This window comes from Canis aureus, chromosome 22, assembly GCF_053574225.1.
Source record: "Canis aureus isolate CA01 chromosome 22, VMU_Caureus_v.1.0, whole genome shotgun sequence".
In the NCBI taxonomy this organism is placed as follows: Eukaryota; Metazoa; Chordata; class Mammalia; order Carnivora; family Canidae; genus Canis; species Canis aureus.
In genome coordinates this window covers 50832774-50849950 of record NC_135632.1, presented here as the reverse complement: position 1 = coordinate 50849950, position 17177 = coordinate 50832774, and the positions used below count along the sequence as shown (strand labels likewise).

Sequence of the window (17177 nt, the reverse complement as noted above, 5' to 3'; positions counted from 1 at the left end):
AGTAACCGCCCAACAAAAATCCCTAAACTCTCTGGTCAAATTTGTTCCTGATACTAGGGTTAGCCCTTCACTATCTTGTGGCTGAGCAAGGAGGTGTTTGTGCTGTGGCCAACACCACCTGTTGCACTTGGATGAATGCTTCTAGGGAAAGTTGACTCTCAGCTATATAAGATCACTGACCCAGCCAATTGGTTTTAGAGAGTGACTCCTTCAGTGGAGTCTTTCTCTGATTTATTTGACCCTGATCGGTTTGGGTCTTGAGGACCATGACAACTCCACGGTGCACTCCAGACATTGGGAATCGTTCTACCTATTGTAATCATGGTAGTCCCCCTGGCACACTCTGTTCACTCAAAAGCTTTAAATGCATACTTGCACCCACTAATCACCAAGGGGATAATCTCCCTATTATTATAATGTCAGAAAAGTTACAAAGAGAATAACCAACTTAAAGAATGTGAACCTGACATTGTGCCTGTGATTACCACACAGAGATTCAGCAAAAACCATGAGAATTCTAGGGTAGTAGCTGGGAGTTGTGCTAATGTCTTAAGCTTTTGTTCACATCTCTCAATTAGGCTGAGATTCTGATGTAAATCGGTTAGCTGTTAAGACAAGAAGACCAAAATGGAGTTGCTAATGCTAAGTCCCATTTCACCAAAATGGACTTAACTTACTTATAGTTTCGGTGATTTACTTATATTTTGGTCTCCCAGACATGGAATTTGAAACCAGTTAAAAAAAACAAAATTCAAATTTGAAAGGTCTTACTGGCTTTATTCAGTGATTCATAAATCAGGCAGCATCCAGTCGAGCAGATAGAAAGAAGCTTCCGAGAGTTATACCAGGCAATACATTTTATAGCCAGAAGGCAACGAAAACACGGATGTTACGCTAGACAAAAAGGTGAATTGTTTATTACAAGGCTACTTTCTTTACAGGGGACGGCAGGGGCTTTTATCAGCAGATTACCTAACCAATGCTGCTCAGGAAATTCCTGATTGATTGGTTTAAGATTCCATTTCTGGGGCAGCCCTGGTGGCTCAACGGTTTAGCTCCGCCTTCACCCCCGGGGCCTGATCCTGGAGACGCAGGATCGAGTCCCACGTCAGGCTCCCTGCATGGAGCCTGCTTGGCCCTCTGCCTGTGTCTCTGCCTCTCTCTCTCTCTCTCATGAATAAATAAATAAAATCTTAAAAAAAAAAAAAAGATTCCATTTCTGGGATAGCCAAAACTGTACTAAGTTTCAGTTTGGTGATGGGGGTGGAAGAAGGGGAGCCAGGGAAGGGTTGACAAAGTCTGACTGGATCTTGCAATAGCCAGTGTTTGTGGAGTCCTTAGAAGAGCAGACATTCCTTGGAGTCATGATAAGCATCTTAAGGTTTAGACACCTAAAAAGTTCCCCTGTCCCACAGTGCTGAGCAAAAAAAGGTTAACCAATCACCGAGTAATCCATGGCAACTGAAATTTCCCTCCAGGGTGGTTTTCAGCTTTAAAAATACTACCTAGGGGATCCCTGGGTGGCGCAGCGGTTTAGCGCCTGCCTTTGGCCCAGGGCGCGATCCTGGAGACCCGGGATCGAATCCCACGTCAGGCTCCCGGTGCATGGAGCCTGCTTCTCCCTCTGCCTCTCTCTCTCTCTCTCTCTCTCTCTCTCTCTGTGACTATCATAAATAAATAAAAAAATTTAAAAAAAAAATAAAAAATAAAAATACTACCTAGGGATCCCTGGGTGGCGCAGCGGTTTGGCGCCTGCCTTTGGCCCAGGGTGTGATCCTGGAGACCCGAGATCGAATCCCACGTCGGGCTCCCGGTGCATGGAGCCTGCTTCTCCCTCTGCCTGTGTCTCTGCCCCCCCCCCCCTCTCTCTGCGTGACTATCATAAAAAAAAAAAAAAAAAATACTACCTACTCCGGTCCTCTTCAGATGGGCACACGACTGAGTTGGGTTGCCCTTCCTGATTTGCAAACCCAAAGAAAGATTTGTGTCTTTTGTTCTTCCTCATAAGGCTCACTCCTCCAGTTTTTTTGTTTGTTTGTTTTTTTTCCCTCTTTAGCATAAGCGACTCTATTTTGGGTCTGTTGTCTTTAGCAAGTCAATCAAGACTTTCCTGAGGATCATTAGTTAGGTAATCTACCTGATAAAACCTTGGCAGCCCCTGTAAGGAAAGTCACACTGCAATAACCAGTCTACCCTTTCACCCAATAGATTTTTTCTCCTATTCCCTTCTTTCTGCCTGTGAAATCCCTAGCCTTGTATAGCTCTTGCAGCTCCGTCCTTTCCGTCTGCTAGACTAGAGGCTGCCCCATTGGTGAATTGCTGAGTCAGTTTGTTGCGCCCAAGATCGCGAATCCGAGAAACCACCGAGGAGCCGACACCGATGCAAGCACACGAGGGTTTATTTGCAAGCTCGAGCCTGGTCCAAGTACACCCGACACAGCGGAGCAGGGACTTGGACCCCGAGGTGGGTTACAGCTGGATTTTTATGGGCTGGTCTAGGGGATTTCCAGTAAGGGTGGAGGAGTTTCTCAAGCTCTTAGTTCCTCATTCCAATATGGGACGTGCTCTGCATTAAGGGCGTGCTCTGCAGATTTTTCTTGGAACTGACTTGGGCTAGAGGCCGCAGTTGTTACTCATCTAGGGGCCAGAGGTGGGGGACATTCTCTGAATTTCTTGGGTCCCGCAGTGGACGTTTGTTCAAAAGTAAACAACTGGAGGTCATGGGAGGTGCAGTTGTGTGTGCGCGGCTGGAGGCCAGCAAGTGCCCCCAGCTGTGGTGGTGACGAGGGAGGGAAGAGGTCCTCCTGGAGTGATGCGCGGCCCCTTACCAGCTCTCCCTTCGGCCAGAACCGGTCAGCCACAAGCTCGTGCTCCGTGCTTTGCCCCCTGGTTTGGGATCCTGTTCTTCCCCGGGGCGGGGTGGGGGGCAGTCGGGCCTTCCAACCACCTGTTGGAAGGGGTGTGGGCTCCTGGGCTCCGGGGCTACCCTGGCGTCGGAGGGCGGGGGGCGGACCCGGAGGGCGGGGCGCGGCGGCGCGGAGGGGCAGGGCCCCGGGGCGGGGGGCGCCGGGGGCCAAGCCTCGCGCTCGCAGGCCCGCCTGCCTCCCGCGGGCGCTGGGAGAAGCCGAGACGTTGGCCCTCCCAGCTTCCTAGAGAGGCCCCGGGCGGCGGCGCGCGTGCGCGAGCGGAGCCGACGGAGGGGCGGGCGCCGGGCGCGGGGCGGGGGCGCGGGGCGCGGGGCGCGGGGCCCTGGGCAGGTGGCGTGGCCGGAGGACCGAGCGTCGGGGGCCCACGGAGTCGGTGAGCGGCGGCGCGGGGCGGGGCGCGGGGGCGCGGGGGGGCGGGGGCCGCCGGGCGGGCGCTCCGGGGCCGGGGCCGGGGCCGGGGCCGCGCGGGCTGCGGGAGGGGGCGGCCGGGGCCGGGCCTGGAGGCTGCGCCGGGGCGGGCGGTGTGGCGGGGGCTCCGGTGCGGACCTGGAAGCGCCTCGCAGCCGCGGGCACGCAGCCGGGGGTCCTGGCTTCGGCGCCGCGTCCTTTCTCCCAATTGCGCAAACAAAGCGGGCTCGTTCTGGACGATTAGGTGCCGCGGGGAGTGCCCGCAGAGGAAGAGTAGCCGCAGTCCGCAGAGCTCCGTCCGGGTGCTGCGGGGAGCTGTAAAATGCGCTGGCGATGCAGGCTCCTACACGCGCACACACGTACACGGTGCTATCTGTTTACTGAAGTGTGGCATCACTCAGCGGCATTAAGTACATTTATACTCTTGCTCCTTGAAAATCACACTACCTTGAGCCGGCGGAATGCACTTGCTCACGTGGTGGTCACACTTGGTGCCGGCGTCGTGGCACACTTCGCTAAGACACACTTCCGTGAGTGTGATGAGAACGTGTTGCTTGCAGTTTAGTTTATTTTCCATAGTACACATTGCATGAAGCTCTCAAGGCTCAACAAGTGACGTTTGTGCAGAAAAATAGCACAATCTTGTCTCCTTTCAAAATGAAAGCGAAATATATAAAAGAGTTTTTATTTTCGGTGATATATTCTTAAAAGATTTTATTTTAATAAAAGGGAGTTTTTAAACAGGCGGTGCAGCTCCAACCCGAAACCACTGCACTGTATCTGACTGGCACAGGCCTCAGAAGTCAGAGGATGGTCTCCTTCTGGGTTAAAGTGGTGGCCAGGAAAGAACACCACCATCCTGTTTGAAACTAGTTCAAGAGTGAAAACTCGGTAGTGGTAGGTACATTATTTGCAGGGAAATGTCAGCGAGTGGCTTTGGTGGTAATTTGCTGAAGGAATGTCGGAGAACTCGCATCTGTTTACACGGGTGTGTGTGTATGTGTGTGTGTTGAGGGCCTGATGAAGGAGGGTGTTCTTACATGTCAATGTTAATGCTGGAGAAAGGCAGACAGACTTTGGTTAAAAGCCATAATCCTTCCTGTAGGCCGAAATGATGGGAATGTTTTTTCTTTTTTTAAAGATTTTATTTTTTTAATTTTTATTTATTTATGATAGTCACAGAGAGAGAGAGAGGCAGAGACACAGGCAGAGGGAGAAGCAGGCTCCATGCACCGGGAGCCCGATGTGGGATTCGATCCCGGGTGTCCAGGATCGCGCCCTGGGCCAAAGGCAGGCGCCAAACCGCTGTGCCACCCACGGATCCCGATGGGAATGTTTTGAAGGGAAACCTCAATTTGTACCCAGAAAGGAAACCGACAACAGCATCAAAAATGGTAGCTATGCCACTTTAAGTTTTCTGAGGTCCTCGTGTCCAAGAGGTCTTGGTGTATAAGCCTTCCGTGATATTGGAGAGTTGCTTGGGGGTAAATATACATAGTGTATAGTAACCATAACTTACTTTATTTGGCAGTCTGCAGTATTTTTGTATCAGAAAAAAATCTGAAACAGCTCCGTCAGGTGAACCATGATGTGCTCTACAAGGTTGAATTTTTGAGCTTAAACATTTCCTTCCCTGATCTCAAACCTCGTAGCCTCCTTCCTTGTTTTATTATACTGCATGGTGCCGGGCACTAACATACTGTATATTTCCTTCACTTCGTTGTCTGTCTTCCTATAAGCTGTGCAAGGCAGGTGTTTTTTTTGTTTTTGTTTTTGTTTTTTTTTTAAGGCAGGTTTTTGTTTGTTTGTCTCTATTCCCTACAGAGACCTTAGTGCTTGGGGCATAGTAGGTGCTCAGTAGATATTGTTAAGAGAGGAGAGTGACAGTGTTTAATATCTTTGACTGCCAAGTTAATTTGTAACCTAAGATAAAAATAAATCAGAGAAAAAAGATAACACGCTTCCTCAATTCAAAAAAGCTTTCTCTTCTTTTTAAGATTTTATTTATTTATTAATGAGAGACAGAGAGAGAGAGAAAGCACAGCAGAGACACAGGCAGAGGGAGAATCAGGCTCCTTGCAAGGGAGCCTGACGTGGGACTCAATCCTGTGTCTCCAGGATCGGGCCCTGGGCTGAAGGCGGCGCTAAACCTCTGGGCCACCTGGGCTGCCGTCTTTTTGAATGATTGTAAACTTACAGGAGGTTGCAGAAACTGTACAGAGTTCCCTGATATTCTTTACTTACTTTGCCTAACGTTAACATCTTGCATAACCATAGTACAGTCAGCAAACTGAAGACATTTACAGTAGTGTGGTACTATTAATTAAACTGCTGACTTTACTTAGAGTTCATCAGTTTCTCACTAGTGACCTTTTTCTGTTCAGGGAACCAATCTAGAATCCCTCATTCCATTTAGTTGTCATGTCTCCTTGTTCCCTTCAGTATGTGACAGTCTCTCCATCTTTTCGTGTGTTTTGTGACCTCGACACTTTGAAGTATGTCGTGCTGGGATTTTTAGAGTGACTCTTACTTTGGTTTTGTCAGATGTTTTCTTCTGCTTCCATTGAGGATGGTGTCCATATGTCTTGTTACTGTCGTTTTTTTGGTTTTTGTTTGTTTTTTTGTTGTTGTTGTTGCTATTGGTTTTGACCTGCTGGTATCTGCCATGTGTCACTACTGTAAACCTACTGTCTCTCCCTTTGTAACTGGTGATTATTTCGGGGAAGATACTTTGAGACCTTGCATAGCAATATCCTGTTTTTCCTTAACTTTCACCCACTAATTAGCCCTCCTGGTGGATCTTATTAGTGTAATGGTCTAATGGTGACTTTCTGTTATTCCCTCTTTTCTGTTAATTGGAATACTGTCAGAGGAAGAGTTGTGCCTTGTTTCCCTTTGTTTTATTTATTCGGTTAGTTATATCAGTGTGTGATGTTGGGTATGTATTCTTTGGGCTATGATGCAGTGCTAATATTACTTATTTTATTGCTTAAAGTATTCCAGCTTTGGCCATGGGGAGCGCCTTGAGGTTGGCTTCTGTTTCCCCTTGCAGAGCCCACATCCTTTTTGGTGTCTTTCCCCGCCTTCCTGGCACCACAGAATACTCATGTTGTTTCTTCCCTTCCCCAGCCTGGAAACCACCACCACTTCTCCAAGGATCCCTAGTTCTATTTATTGGAGAATGGTGTGGAGAAACCAAGTTTTGGGTGCTAGGTTTGAGCTCATTTCTTAAGCGATGTATTTAAGCGTAATGTAACATTTTAATTATGTACTGGAAGCAGTCTTTTTGTTTCCTTATCAGCGTATAAAATAAAGCGTATGTATCCTTACACTGATAGGAAAAACACAAGAATAAGAAAGTGCTTAATGAGGATTTTAAAAGAAAACAAATTCACATTGTGTATGAATTGAAGCAAAATGACAAGAAAGCAAAGAAAAGCAAAGCAAAGCAAAGCAAAGAAAAGAAAAAAAAATATTTCTGAAAAATGCCCTGGATAACTGCTTGGGTTTTTCCCTGTGCTTCACAAAGCCATTTTCAATTGTGGGGTTGAGACTGGGGTCAAAGTATGAAGCTGTGGGAGAAGAGGCCTGATCAGCTCAGGTTTCCTCCTGGGCCTGGGGTGAGTGAAGTTTTTCTTCTTTCTCAAAAACTAGTTGGGACATGGAGAAACCTTGAGGCATTGGGATACCTGAACTGGGCAGGTTCAGCTCACTGGTCCCCATGTCTTTCCTGTGCCCTGGCTCTTTCATCCGGATTCAGAAAGGCCCTGGGGGCGGGCATGTCTCTCCGTATTTGTGGTGCTTTCTTTGGTTGGAAACCTGAAATCCTTTGCCAAATTCCTGGCTTTTGCCCTCATTTTCCTGTCTGTCAGTCTTCTCATCACCTCTGTCCAGATGCCTCACTGACCTCTTCAGACATTTCAGTAACAGCTGCTTCAGAACAGGTCTGCTTGGAGGCTTGTTTCTGGTGCTAATTGCACTGTGGGCCTCCATTTCCTGAGATAGGTCTTGTCATTTAGATTTCCTGCTTGGTGCATTTCTTCAGAATATTTGTCTCTGGCCTCAAGTTCATTCTCTTTAGCCTCACTGCCTGATCTCTGGTTACCCTGAGCAGCTTTCTTGTTCTTCCACACTTCAGTTTCATGCTCTTCTCCAGTCTGTTCTACAGCTCTGTCCCTCCTTCTGACTTCTAGCTTCCTTCTGAACTGTTGTTTCTGCTATCCGTTTGTGCTGCTGGGGCTTACACGGTTGGAACCTGCCCCTCTTTTTTTTTTTTTTTTTTTTTTTAAGATTTTACTTATTTATTCATTCATTCATTCATTCGCGACAGAGAGAGAGAGAGAGAGAGGCAGAGACACAGGCAGAGGGAGAAGCAGCCTCCATGCAGGAAGCCCGACATGGGACTCGATCCCGATTCCGGGTCTCCAGGATCACACCCTAGACTGAAGGCAGCGCTAAACTGCTGAGCCACCGGGGCTGCCCCTGAGCCTTCCTCTTGATCCTGAGGCACCCTTTCCTTTCAGCCATCTTTTATTGTTGCTGATCTTCAAGTCTGTCTGTGGGCCTTGGGCCACCTACTTTATCATTCCATCCTTTTCCTTTGTTTTGTTTTCTCAAATACTACTTCTTCTTTTTCTCCCCTAGTTTTTTACAGCAAGGCTTCATTTCTCTGCCAGAACTTTAGCAGACTCCTCAGCCTGTGTGATCGTTAATGTAGTCCTTTGCTTGACTCTTCATGCCCTGAGAACAAGAGTGTAGTTTCTTTCTGTTACCTGGATGGCAGCATGCTTTCTCCTGGGAGCCTCTTTCCATCTGTGTTTAGTCTTTTTTTTTTTGTCTGTCCTGATGCCACCGGCTGAATCTGGAGGATGTTGAGTATGTATTGGCTTCTGACGAAGTAGGGGATGGCTTCTGAGTGAAGGTAGTGATTTTTTTAAATGTACTAAATGGTGGTGGGAAATGCGGGGTGGTCTCTGGGGAAGATAAGCATCATCTGTGACATGGTGCACTGAGTTATGAGGTCATGTACAACAGGTGCCTTTGTGTGCAATCCTTATAATTTTAATATGTATTCTGCAGAAGAGGTCTAACACTATTTTTTTTTGGAACATCTGGTGTACCAGCACCATTTTTTGAAAAGTCCATTCTCTTTTCAGTACTTTTGGGACTTTTGTCAAAAATAAGTCACTATGGATGTATGGGTATATCTCTCAACCCTTATCCTGTTATAAAATTGTCCTCATGTCAATACTACTCTACTTTGATGACTGCTGCTTAGTAATGTAATTCTGATGTTGGAATTATGAGTCCTTAACTTATTTTTTCCCAAATTATCTTGGGTAGAAGACTTTGATTTTTCCAAATGAATTTTATTATGATGTGGTCAGTTGCCTAAAAGAAGCCAGATGGAAATCTGATACAAATCATGATGAAACTAAAGCTAATTAGAGGACTATCTTTTTTTTTTTTTTTTTTAAAGATTTTATTCATTTATTGATGAGAGACACAGAGAGAGAGAGGCAGAGACACAGGCAGAGGGAGAAGCAGGCTCCATGCAGGGAGCCTGATGTGGGACTCGATCCCGGGTCTCCAGGATCACACCCTGGATTGAAAGCAGTGCCAAACCGCTGAGCCACCAGGGCTGCCCTAATTAGAGGACTATCTATGGATGCAAGTTTAAGGGAAGAAAATGAATGAGAATCATTAAAAGAAATTGGGAGGTCAGGAAGAGAACGTGGAAAGAACATCCATATTTGACTCTGAATTTCAGGTGATGAGGGACACCCAAATGAGATGTCCGGTAGGTAGCTGGAAGCCTGTAATAGGGGTCTAGAAGAGAGCTAGGAACTGGGAAGGCAGGCAGCATTAGGGCATTGCGAGTCAATGAGATCTGTGACAGAGCAAAAAGGGATGCTGTGAGGCCTGAGTGCCTGCAATGTCCATAATGAGAAGGAAGGGAAAGAAATCAGTAATGAGGGGCCAGAAACGTGAGGGGCACATCAGGCTGGCCTGACACCAGGGAAGCCACAGGGAGAGAAAGTGGGCAGAAGTATAGCTTCCTTCAGAGAATTTGAAGTGAGGGAGGGCTGGGAGGAATGGCCATTTCTGTTTGACCAGGGACCCTCTGCACCCTGAGAATAACACCTGCATGGAAAATTCACAGCACACTCAGAATAACGCCTGTATGGAAGAGGGATGAGAGGCAGTGTGTGGAGCTGCCTGGGTTCTCTTGAACCCACTCACTGGGACACAGACCCTATTGGAGCCGAGGCAGGGCTTGTTCTCACAGCTCTCTTTCCTCCCTCAGGTCCGTGTGCTTCGCAGGTGCCTGCCCTTTCCCAAGCTGGGAAGTCAGGAGACCAGGCAGCAGCAGCTGTGCTTCAGATGGTCAGGCCCCAGGTGAGCTGGACTCTGTCTTCCATGAGTTCCCAAGTCTGTGGCCTGGGCATAGCTAGCGCTCATCTTCAGGGCTCTGGCCAATTCTGAGACTACTCCTGCGGTTTCCCTGCCTAATGACTTCCTCTGGAATTAGGTCCTGCCTGCTGAGTTCATGGACTCTGTCTGGGCCTGGACTTGTCCTTTTAGATATGTCATCCCAGCTTCTGTCCCCTATCAACCCTTTACCCACCAGGCCCCCACCCTGGGCTCTTGATACCCTGATGTGTCTGTCTTCAGGCTGGGAATATAATATCCCTGAGCGATAGAAGCTTGTCATTCCAGGTGTCTGCAGCGTACGAGTTCCTGTCTGTGGACTATACTGAGAGGAAGTGGAAAGGTCCGGCAGTCGGTCGGAGAGCCGTGTACCGGAGCATCATGCCGGGAAATTATTGCAGCGTGGCCTCATTGGGTAATGATTTCTGTTCCCCAATAGTGTAGTCTGCATTCCTTTCTTTACATTTTCTTTGCTACATTCTTTTTTGTTTGTTTGTTTGCTTGTTAAATTTTTATTGTGAAAAGTTGCCAACATGAGACAGAGCGGAGAAGATAGTGTAATGAACCTCTCTGTGCCCATCGCTCAGCCTTAAGTTATCAGCATTGTCTTTACTTCATTATTAATTGGCCTAAGGTGGTTTATTTAGAAGTTGTAGTTGTAAGGAATAGGGAGCCGCTCACATTATTGTAAGTACTGTGTTACTTCCAGTAAGGCTGAAGGAATGGAAACCCTGATCAAACAAAACCCACCAGCTAGAGCATCCTTTGGGAAACAGGGCCCTCAGCAGCAACAGCAAATAATTTTTATGCCAGGGAATGTCAGGCAGTTGCTCCCTGCGTATCTCTTTTGTCCTCCCACTGCTACTCATTTTCTTCACTCTGAATCTTTTGTCCCCTCATAGCCGCTGCATTATTAGACTTTCTGCTGCCACAGTTTCTGCATGCAATGGCTCCTGATGGCTGGGCTTCTCTCCATGCGTCATTTCAGCTTAGATCTCCTACTTGTTTTAGTTTTCTTTCTTTTGCCCTATTTCCAGCTCAGAATTTACTTAGAGAGGGACTCTAAGGGTGGTTCAGCCACTAAGTGTCATCTCTGTTTGGGCAGAACTTTGCTCCTGGCCGCAGCAGAGGCTGAGGTGTAACATATTAGAGAAGCTACACTTGGGCCTCGTGCCCTGGTCTAGTCAGTCGTGGTATTGACTGACTGGTATTGAGACCAGTTACTTGGCACAGAGCAAGGACAGCTTCCTGGAAGGGAGTGTTTTCAGGACAGGTTCTCTGGTTGGCAGGTCTAGGACAGTAGCCAACATGGCAGAGGGTGGTGGGCTCAGGAGTCAGAGAGGCAGTGATACCTGTGACTTTCTGTGTGCTGAAATGCCACGACGGCTTGCCCTGGTTAAGATACGATTAAAAGGAACCAACAGTTTTGTGTTTAGACGTGACTGATCGCTTGCTTCTTCCACCATTTCCAAATTCTAAAGGAAATATTTAGCTGTTCAGTTTTCTATGATTCCACATTATCAAGATACCAAAGACATGTTTTGATTCATATTTCAAATTATCAGTCCCTTTCTTAATTTTTATAGGAATGCAGTCCTTGCAGTATGACTTCTACCAGTCCATTGCTCCAGAGACCAGAGGATCCCCCCTTTAGAGCTCTGCTGTCCCTTCCAGTACTTTCCCCCAGCATTTCTGAGCCTGTGGCTTCTCTGAATCTTGTCACCTGAATCTTCTCACATGTGAGAATCACTTCTTTTGATACGTTTTTTTTCCCTGAATGTGTTTGCCCATACTGTTTGTCATCTTTGATTTGAGGTATTTGCCACTCCTCTCCTCAATATTTTTACTGGGAACCATGGAAACTTACAGCATCTTGTTGGAAAGGACGTTATATAGTTCATCATTTTACTAGGTGACTCCTGTGAGGTCACACCACCTTTACAGTCTGCTCTCTTGCCTTCTGGTTGTCTTTTAACTGGATAATTAACTAGAACAATTAATGGGCTGTGTCCTGACAGCCCTTCTTCCACCCTCCCCTACTGACCGTCTTTCCCCTCTTCATCTTTCTGTCCATGAAGAGAAGCTTGAGCTATTTCCCATTTTTCTCCTGTTCAAAATGTGTCATCTCCTGATGTGAAGGTTTTTTTCAGGTACGTAGACTCCTGATGACTCTGTTTCCTCAGTAGGACAAGAAATGTGTAAAAGTTGTTTTCTTCTCTTTTGGCCGCAGGTGACACTAGGATGCGGTGTTCAGAGTTGCCTGTGAAGCTGGCAGTTTCTAAGGGACCAGAGTCATCTGATGGGACGTCAAGAGGGCTCTGTGCAGTAGTTTCTGGGGAACCAGAGGCAGGAGCTGCCTGTGAAGGTACTTCAGAGAAGCTGGAAGGGCAACCCTCAGATGAAGAAGGGAGCAGACTGGAAAATGCTTTCTTCAAAATAACACATGAGGCCAAAGATAAATCCACAAAAGGTGGATGTAATGAATATAAAGAACTTGGGAAGCATCCACACCTGTCCCCTAGTGCTGCAGCACATCAAAGAGTACTGAAGGGACAGAAATTATATCAATGTGATGAATGTGGTAAAGCTTTCAATCGGAGTTCACACCTCATTGGGCATCAGAGAATCCACACAGGAGAGAAACCCTATGCATGTAATGAATGTGGTAAGACCTTCAGGCAGACCTCTCAGCTCATCGTTCATCTCAGAACCCACACGGGGGAAAAGCCCTATGAGTGCAGAGTGTGTGGAAAGACTTACCGGCATAGCTCCCATCTTATTCAACACCAGAGACTCCATAATGGTGAGAAACCATATAAATGTAATGAATGTGCAAAAGCTTTCAATGAAAGTTCCAAACTTTTTGACCATCAGAGAACCCATACTGGGGAGAAACCTTATGAATGCAGTGAATGTGGGGCTGCCTTCAGTCGGAGTAAAAATCTTGTCCGTCATCAGGTACTTCACACTGGTAAAAAACCTTACAAGTGTAATGAATGTGGGAAAGCTTTCTGTTCTAATAGAAATCTTATTGACCATCAGAGGATCCACACTGGGGAGAAACCTTATGAGTGTAATGAATGTGGCAAGGCCTTCAGTCGGAGTAAATGTCTTATTCGACATCAGAGCCTCCACACTGGAGAAAAACCATACAAATGTAGTGAGTGTGGGAAAGCCTTCAGTCAGATCTCTCAACTTGCTGACCATGAGCGAATTCATACTGGAGAAAAACCTTTTGAATGTAATGAGTGTGGTAAGGCATTCAGTCTGAGTAAATGTCTTATTCGACACCAGAGACTTCACACAGGTGAAAAGCCATATAAATGCAAGGAGTGTGGAAAATCCTTCAACCAAAACTCCTACCTCATTATACACCAAAGAATCCACACTGGTGAGAAGCCATATGAATGTAATGCATGTGGGAAGGTCTTCAGTCATAATTCTAGCCTTATGGTTCATCAAAGAACCCATACTGGGGAGAAACCGTATAAATGCAACAATTGTGTGAAGGCCTTTAGTGACAGCTCTCAGCTCACTGTGCACCAAAGGGTTCACACTGGAGAGAAGCCCTATGAATGTATTGAGTGTGGGAAAGCCTTCAGTCAGCGTTCCACTTTTAATCACCATCAGCGAACTCATAATGGTGAGAGGCACTCAGCTCTGGCCCACACAGTTTGTTAAGACATGATTTTCTAAGACAGAGCAAGAAACTTGAGTTAAACTTTCATTGTAAGAAAGATACTCTGATCTTCTCTTGGAATCATTAATCAAGGAGGTTTATTCCTTGTATTCTTTCTGCTGGGTTATGAAGGTAGGAGAGTCATAGTGCCATTTTTCCCTACTATGAGAGAAGTAAGGACTACACATTTCATGTGCTTATAGGTCCTTCCCCCCCTACATTCTTTTCTCCCTCCTCTCTCCCCCCTTTTCTCCCTCTCTCCTCTCCTCTCTTTTTTTGTTTAAAATGTGTCTCTGGTTTTAGTTATGAATCCCATAATCAAATTGTATACTTCTCAAGGACAGTGGTTATATGCTTTTTTTAAAATTTTTCCAGGTAATTCTTTTCTCAGTTGCATAAAGTCATTCTCCAATGCTCTGGTTCCTATCTTGTGAATGGCCTTTTAAAAAGTTTCATTATAATCTGGATCCTCATCACTTGTATTTCCTATCTAGAGAACCTTTTCTTCTTCTTTGCTAATTTTTGTCCCTCAGACTGTTTAAGATCCAGCTCATCTCAGAAAGACTTTTTTCTTAAAATGCTTTTTCCTTCCTCTTAAACTTCCGTTGACTTGACCTCAATGCTTCAAATTAGTCTGTTACAATTAGTAGTTGTTATTAAATTGCATTGAGAACAGTTGTCAAGGCATATGTGTATACTTCATCCCAACTTAATGTAAGCTCTTTGAGTTTTGGTATGGTATCTATGTCTTTTAGCATATAGCTAATAATTTTCATAGACTAGTTGTTTAAGTTTTTCAAACTCACTCTCCAACCATTCTTAATCTGGGCATGTACTCCCTTTTGCCACTAGACCTAAAACTTTTAAAAATGGACACCATAGGATACCACATACAAAGGCCTTGTTCATGTCTTCTACATATGCCTCTGGGAATATTAATTCTGGTACCTCAGCCTCAACTAATATTTGTGCTTGAGCATGCATCTGTGTGTGAACCTGTATATCCAGGATTTAGAGTCAGCAGTTGTTCCACTGATAAGTACTTTTACCTGCTTTCTGTGGTTTGATTCACAGAGACTCTGATTTCCATATCAAGTAGTTCAATCTTCCTGTAACTGCCATCTAATACCAAGTTGAGAGGAGTACAGTTTATTATTATAATTATCTTCCAGGCCATCTTTCATTCCCCATAAAGTTAAGAAACAGGAAGTCTTTTCAGAATCCTATAGTCATGTATGAGACATTAGCTTAAACACCTCTCTTCCAATCCTTGCAGGAGCGCCCCATTGTTGGGAGCCTTTGCCTCTGATATCTGCCCCTTTTCTCTTAGCAGGACAGTAGGATTGACAGTGTAGCAGAGGAGAAGGTTAGAGGTGCAATGTCAGATATGTAAACGTCAGGGGAGAGATGATTGTGAGCTCCAATTTATGTCTGAGATAGTGGAGAAGAAAGAGAAGATAATTGAGGCTCAAGAAAATAAGAATTAGATGTGATTTGGGGGGAGGCACCTCAGAAAAGATTAGGAAGAATGTGTATTGGGGAGGTCTATAAAAACTACTGAAACAAGGACACAACTAGAAATTTGCCATTTGTAAATAAATGTTTTAAATTTCTGTTTTCAGATATATTTATAAGATCTACAGATAGGACTTACTTAAAAATGTTTTATCTTGGGAGCACCTGTATTCTGAGAAGGAGCCCAACCCCATATTAGCACATGGACCCATGCTTCCACTGTGATTTGCACCTTACTGGTCAGAACCCCTTGCCTATTGGATGCTATAATTTTACCTTCTGTTTGTTCTTTGCTCATTGTCCTACCATTCTGTGTCTGGAGGGGGAAAGCCAGCTCTATTCATAAGTATGTTACCCCTCACCACCAGTCTGGTGTAGGTTTTCATTAAGAATGAATGTCCTAAAAAAAAAAAAAAAATGAATGTCCTTACTTCCTGGAAAAGTATTCAGGATCATATATGGAGGAAAATGGTCTATATATGAAAGCCACAGCTCAATTTCTATTGGTTATTGCTAGTATTAAAAAAAATTACTGAGTTCTAAAAATTTTATCTGGATCCAATTGCCTTGCTAAATTATTTTTAGTTTTAATAGTTTTTTTTTTTAGTTTCATTTCCTAACTTTTCTTAGTATACAACAAATAATAGTACTTTCTTCATTTCCATTCTGTATGTCATTTAAGTTGTGTGATAACAAAACTTTTTATTTTATTTTTTTAAGATTTTATTTATTCATGAGAAACACAGAGAGAGAGAAAGAGAGAGAGGGGCAGAGACACAGGCAGAGGGAGAATCAGGCTCCACGCAGGGAGCCAGACGTGGGACTCGATCCCGGGTCTCCAGGATCAGGCCCTGGGCTGAAGCGCTAAACCGCTGAGCCACCAGGGCTGCCCAACAAAACTGTTTTAAACAAACATTTTGAATATTGAACAGCAGATGTTCCATGTCTTCTAACTTTCGAGGGAAATGTTTTGGCATTTTGCAATTGCATATAGTGTTCACTCTCGTTGGTTGCTGTTAAATGCTCTTGTGTTTAGGAAATAGTCTTGTATTATTGCTTTAAAAAGAAATATAGTAGTTAAGAGCACAGATTTTTTTGCTTGTACCCTAGCTCAGTTCCTGGCTCCACCACTTTCTTAGGTGTGTGGCTCTGGGCAAGTTACTTAGCTTCCCTGTGTCTCAGTTCTTCCATCTGTAAAGTGGAGCTACCTCATAAGGTTGTGACGATAAAACTAGTTCATAACTATAAGGCACTTAAAATAGTGCTTGTTAGTATCCACTAAAATTACTATACTTAGAGTTTTTATTAGGTTGGTGGTTAAGTTCTATCAAGGTTAGTTGTTTGTTGGTTTTTTTTTTTTCATTCTAAAAATCAAATTTATTTAGTCGTAAAGTATAACAAACTGCATCTATTTAAAGTATGCAATTGAATGAGTTTTGATAGGTGACTCCATGTTGAAAATCATTTCCACAATCAATATACAGAACATTTGCATCATTCCCAGAAGAGTCCCTTTTATAGTGCATTCCTGCCCTGGCCCCAGCCCCAGCCCCAGGTAACTACTGATCTGCTTTTTTGTCACTGTAGATTTGTTTTCATTTTCTAGAATTTTATAAAAATGGGTATATCTCTGTTAATGAAAACTGGGGAAGGTGCTCTGGCATGTGCTGGGCTTCTCCACCTGGGCTCCTTTGTGAAGGCTTGAGGGAGCAGGTATGACTGGGGCCACCAGGACATTGTAGGCTGTTGGAATTCTTGAGAGGAGTTTAGGTCTGGATGGTACTGGCACCATAAGATAGGAAGAACTAGGAAATCAAAGTAAATCTGGGAAGACAGGAGGATATCTAGTAATGATAACTGACTCATATCTGTCTACATAGTTTCTGAAACAGGCAAAGATGTAATTAGGCAATCAATCATATGATGTTAATATAATAATCAGGGAGCTTGGGAAGGTGGTGGAGTAAGAGGACCCTGGACTGCCATGTTTTCAACTAGATATTATCCACATCCAAGTCAATAAACCTAGAGTGATCTTAAGGGTGGTGGAACAAACTCCATAACTAAACATAGAGAATAAGCTGCATCTGAAAGGTTAGGATGGTCAGAAAGGTGAAGGAAGGCTGCCTGGCAGGAGGGATGGAGCTGCACACACAAAGAGGGCAGAGAAATGGGCACTTGTACCTGGGAGTTCACAAGGGGAAGACTGATCCCCA

General features: G+C 45.0%; 1 protein-coding gene across 1 annotated transcript; it reads left to right on the top strand.

The window, feature by feature from the left end:
• The first annotated feature begins 2319 nt into the window (after positions 1-2319).
• Positions 2320-16232, top strand: LOC144294213 (uncharacterized). Its single transcript, XM_077866013.1, is given in 5 exon segments — positions 2320-2464; positions 9643-9734; positions 10056-10182; positions 11998-13336; positions 13338-16232. Coding segments are annotated over 4 exon segments (1599 nt in total). The 5' UTR covers positions 2320-2464; positions 9643-9719; the 3' UTR covers positions 13456-16232.
• Positions 16233-17177: the final 945 nt, after the last annotated feature.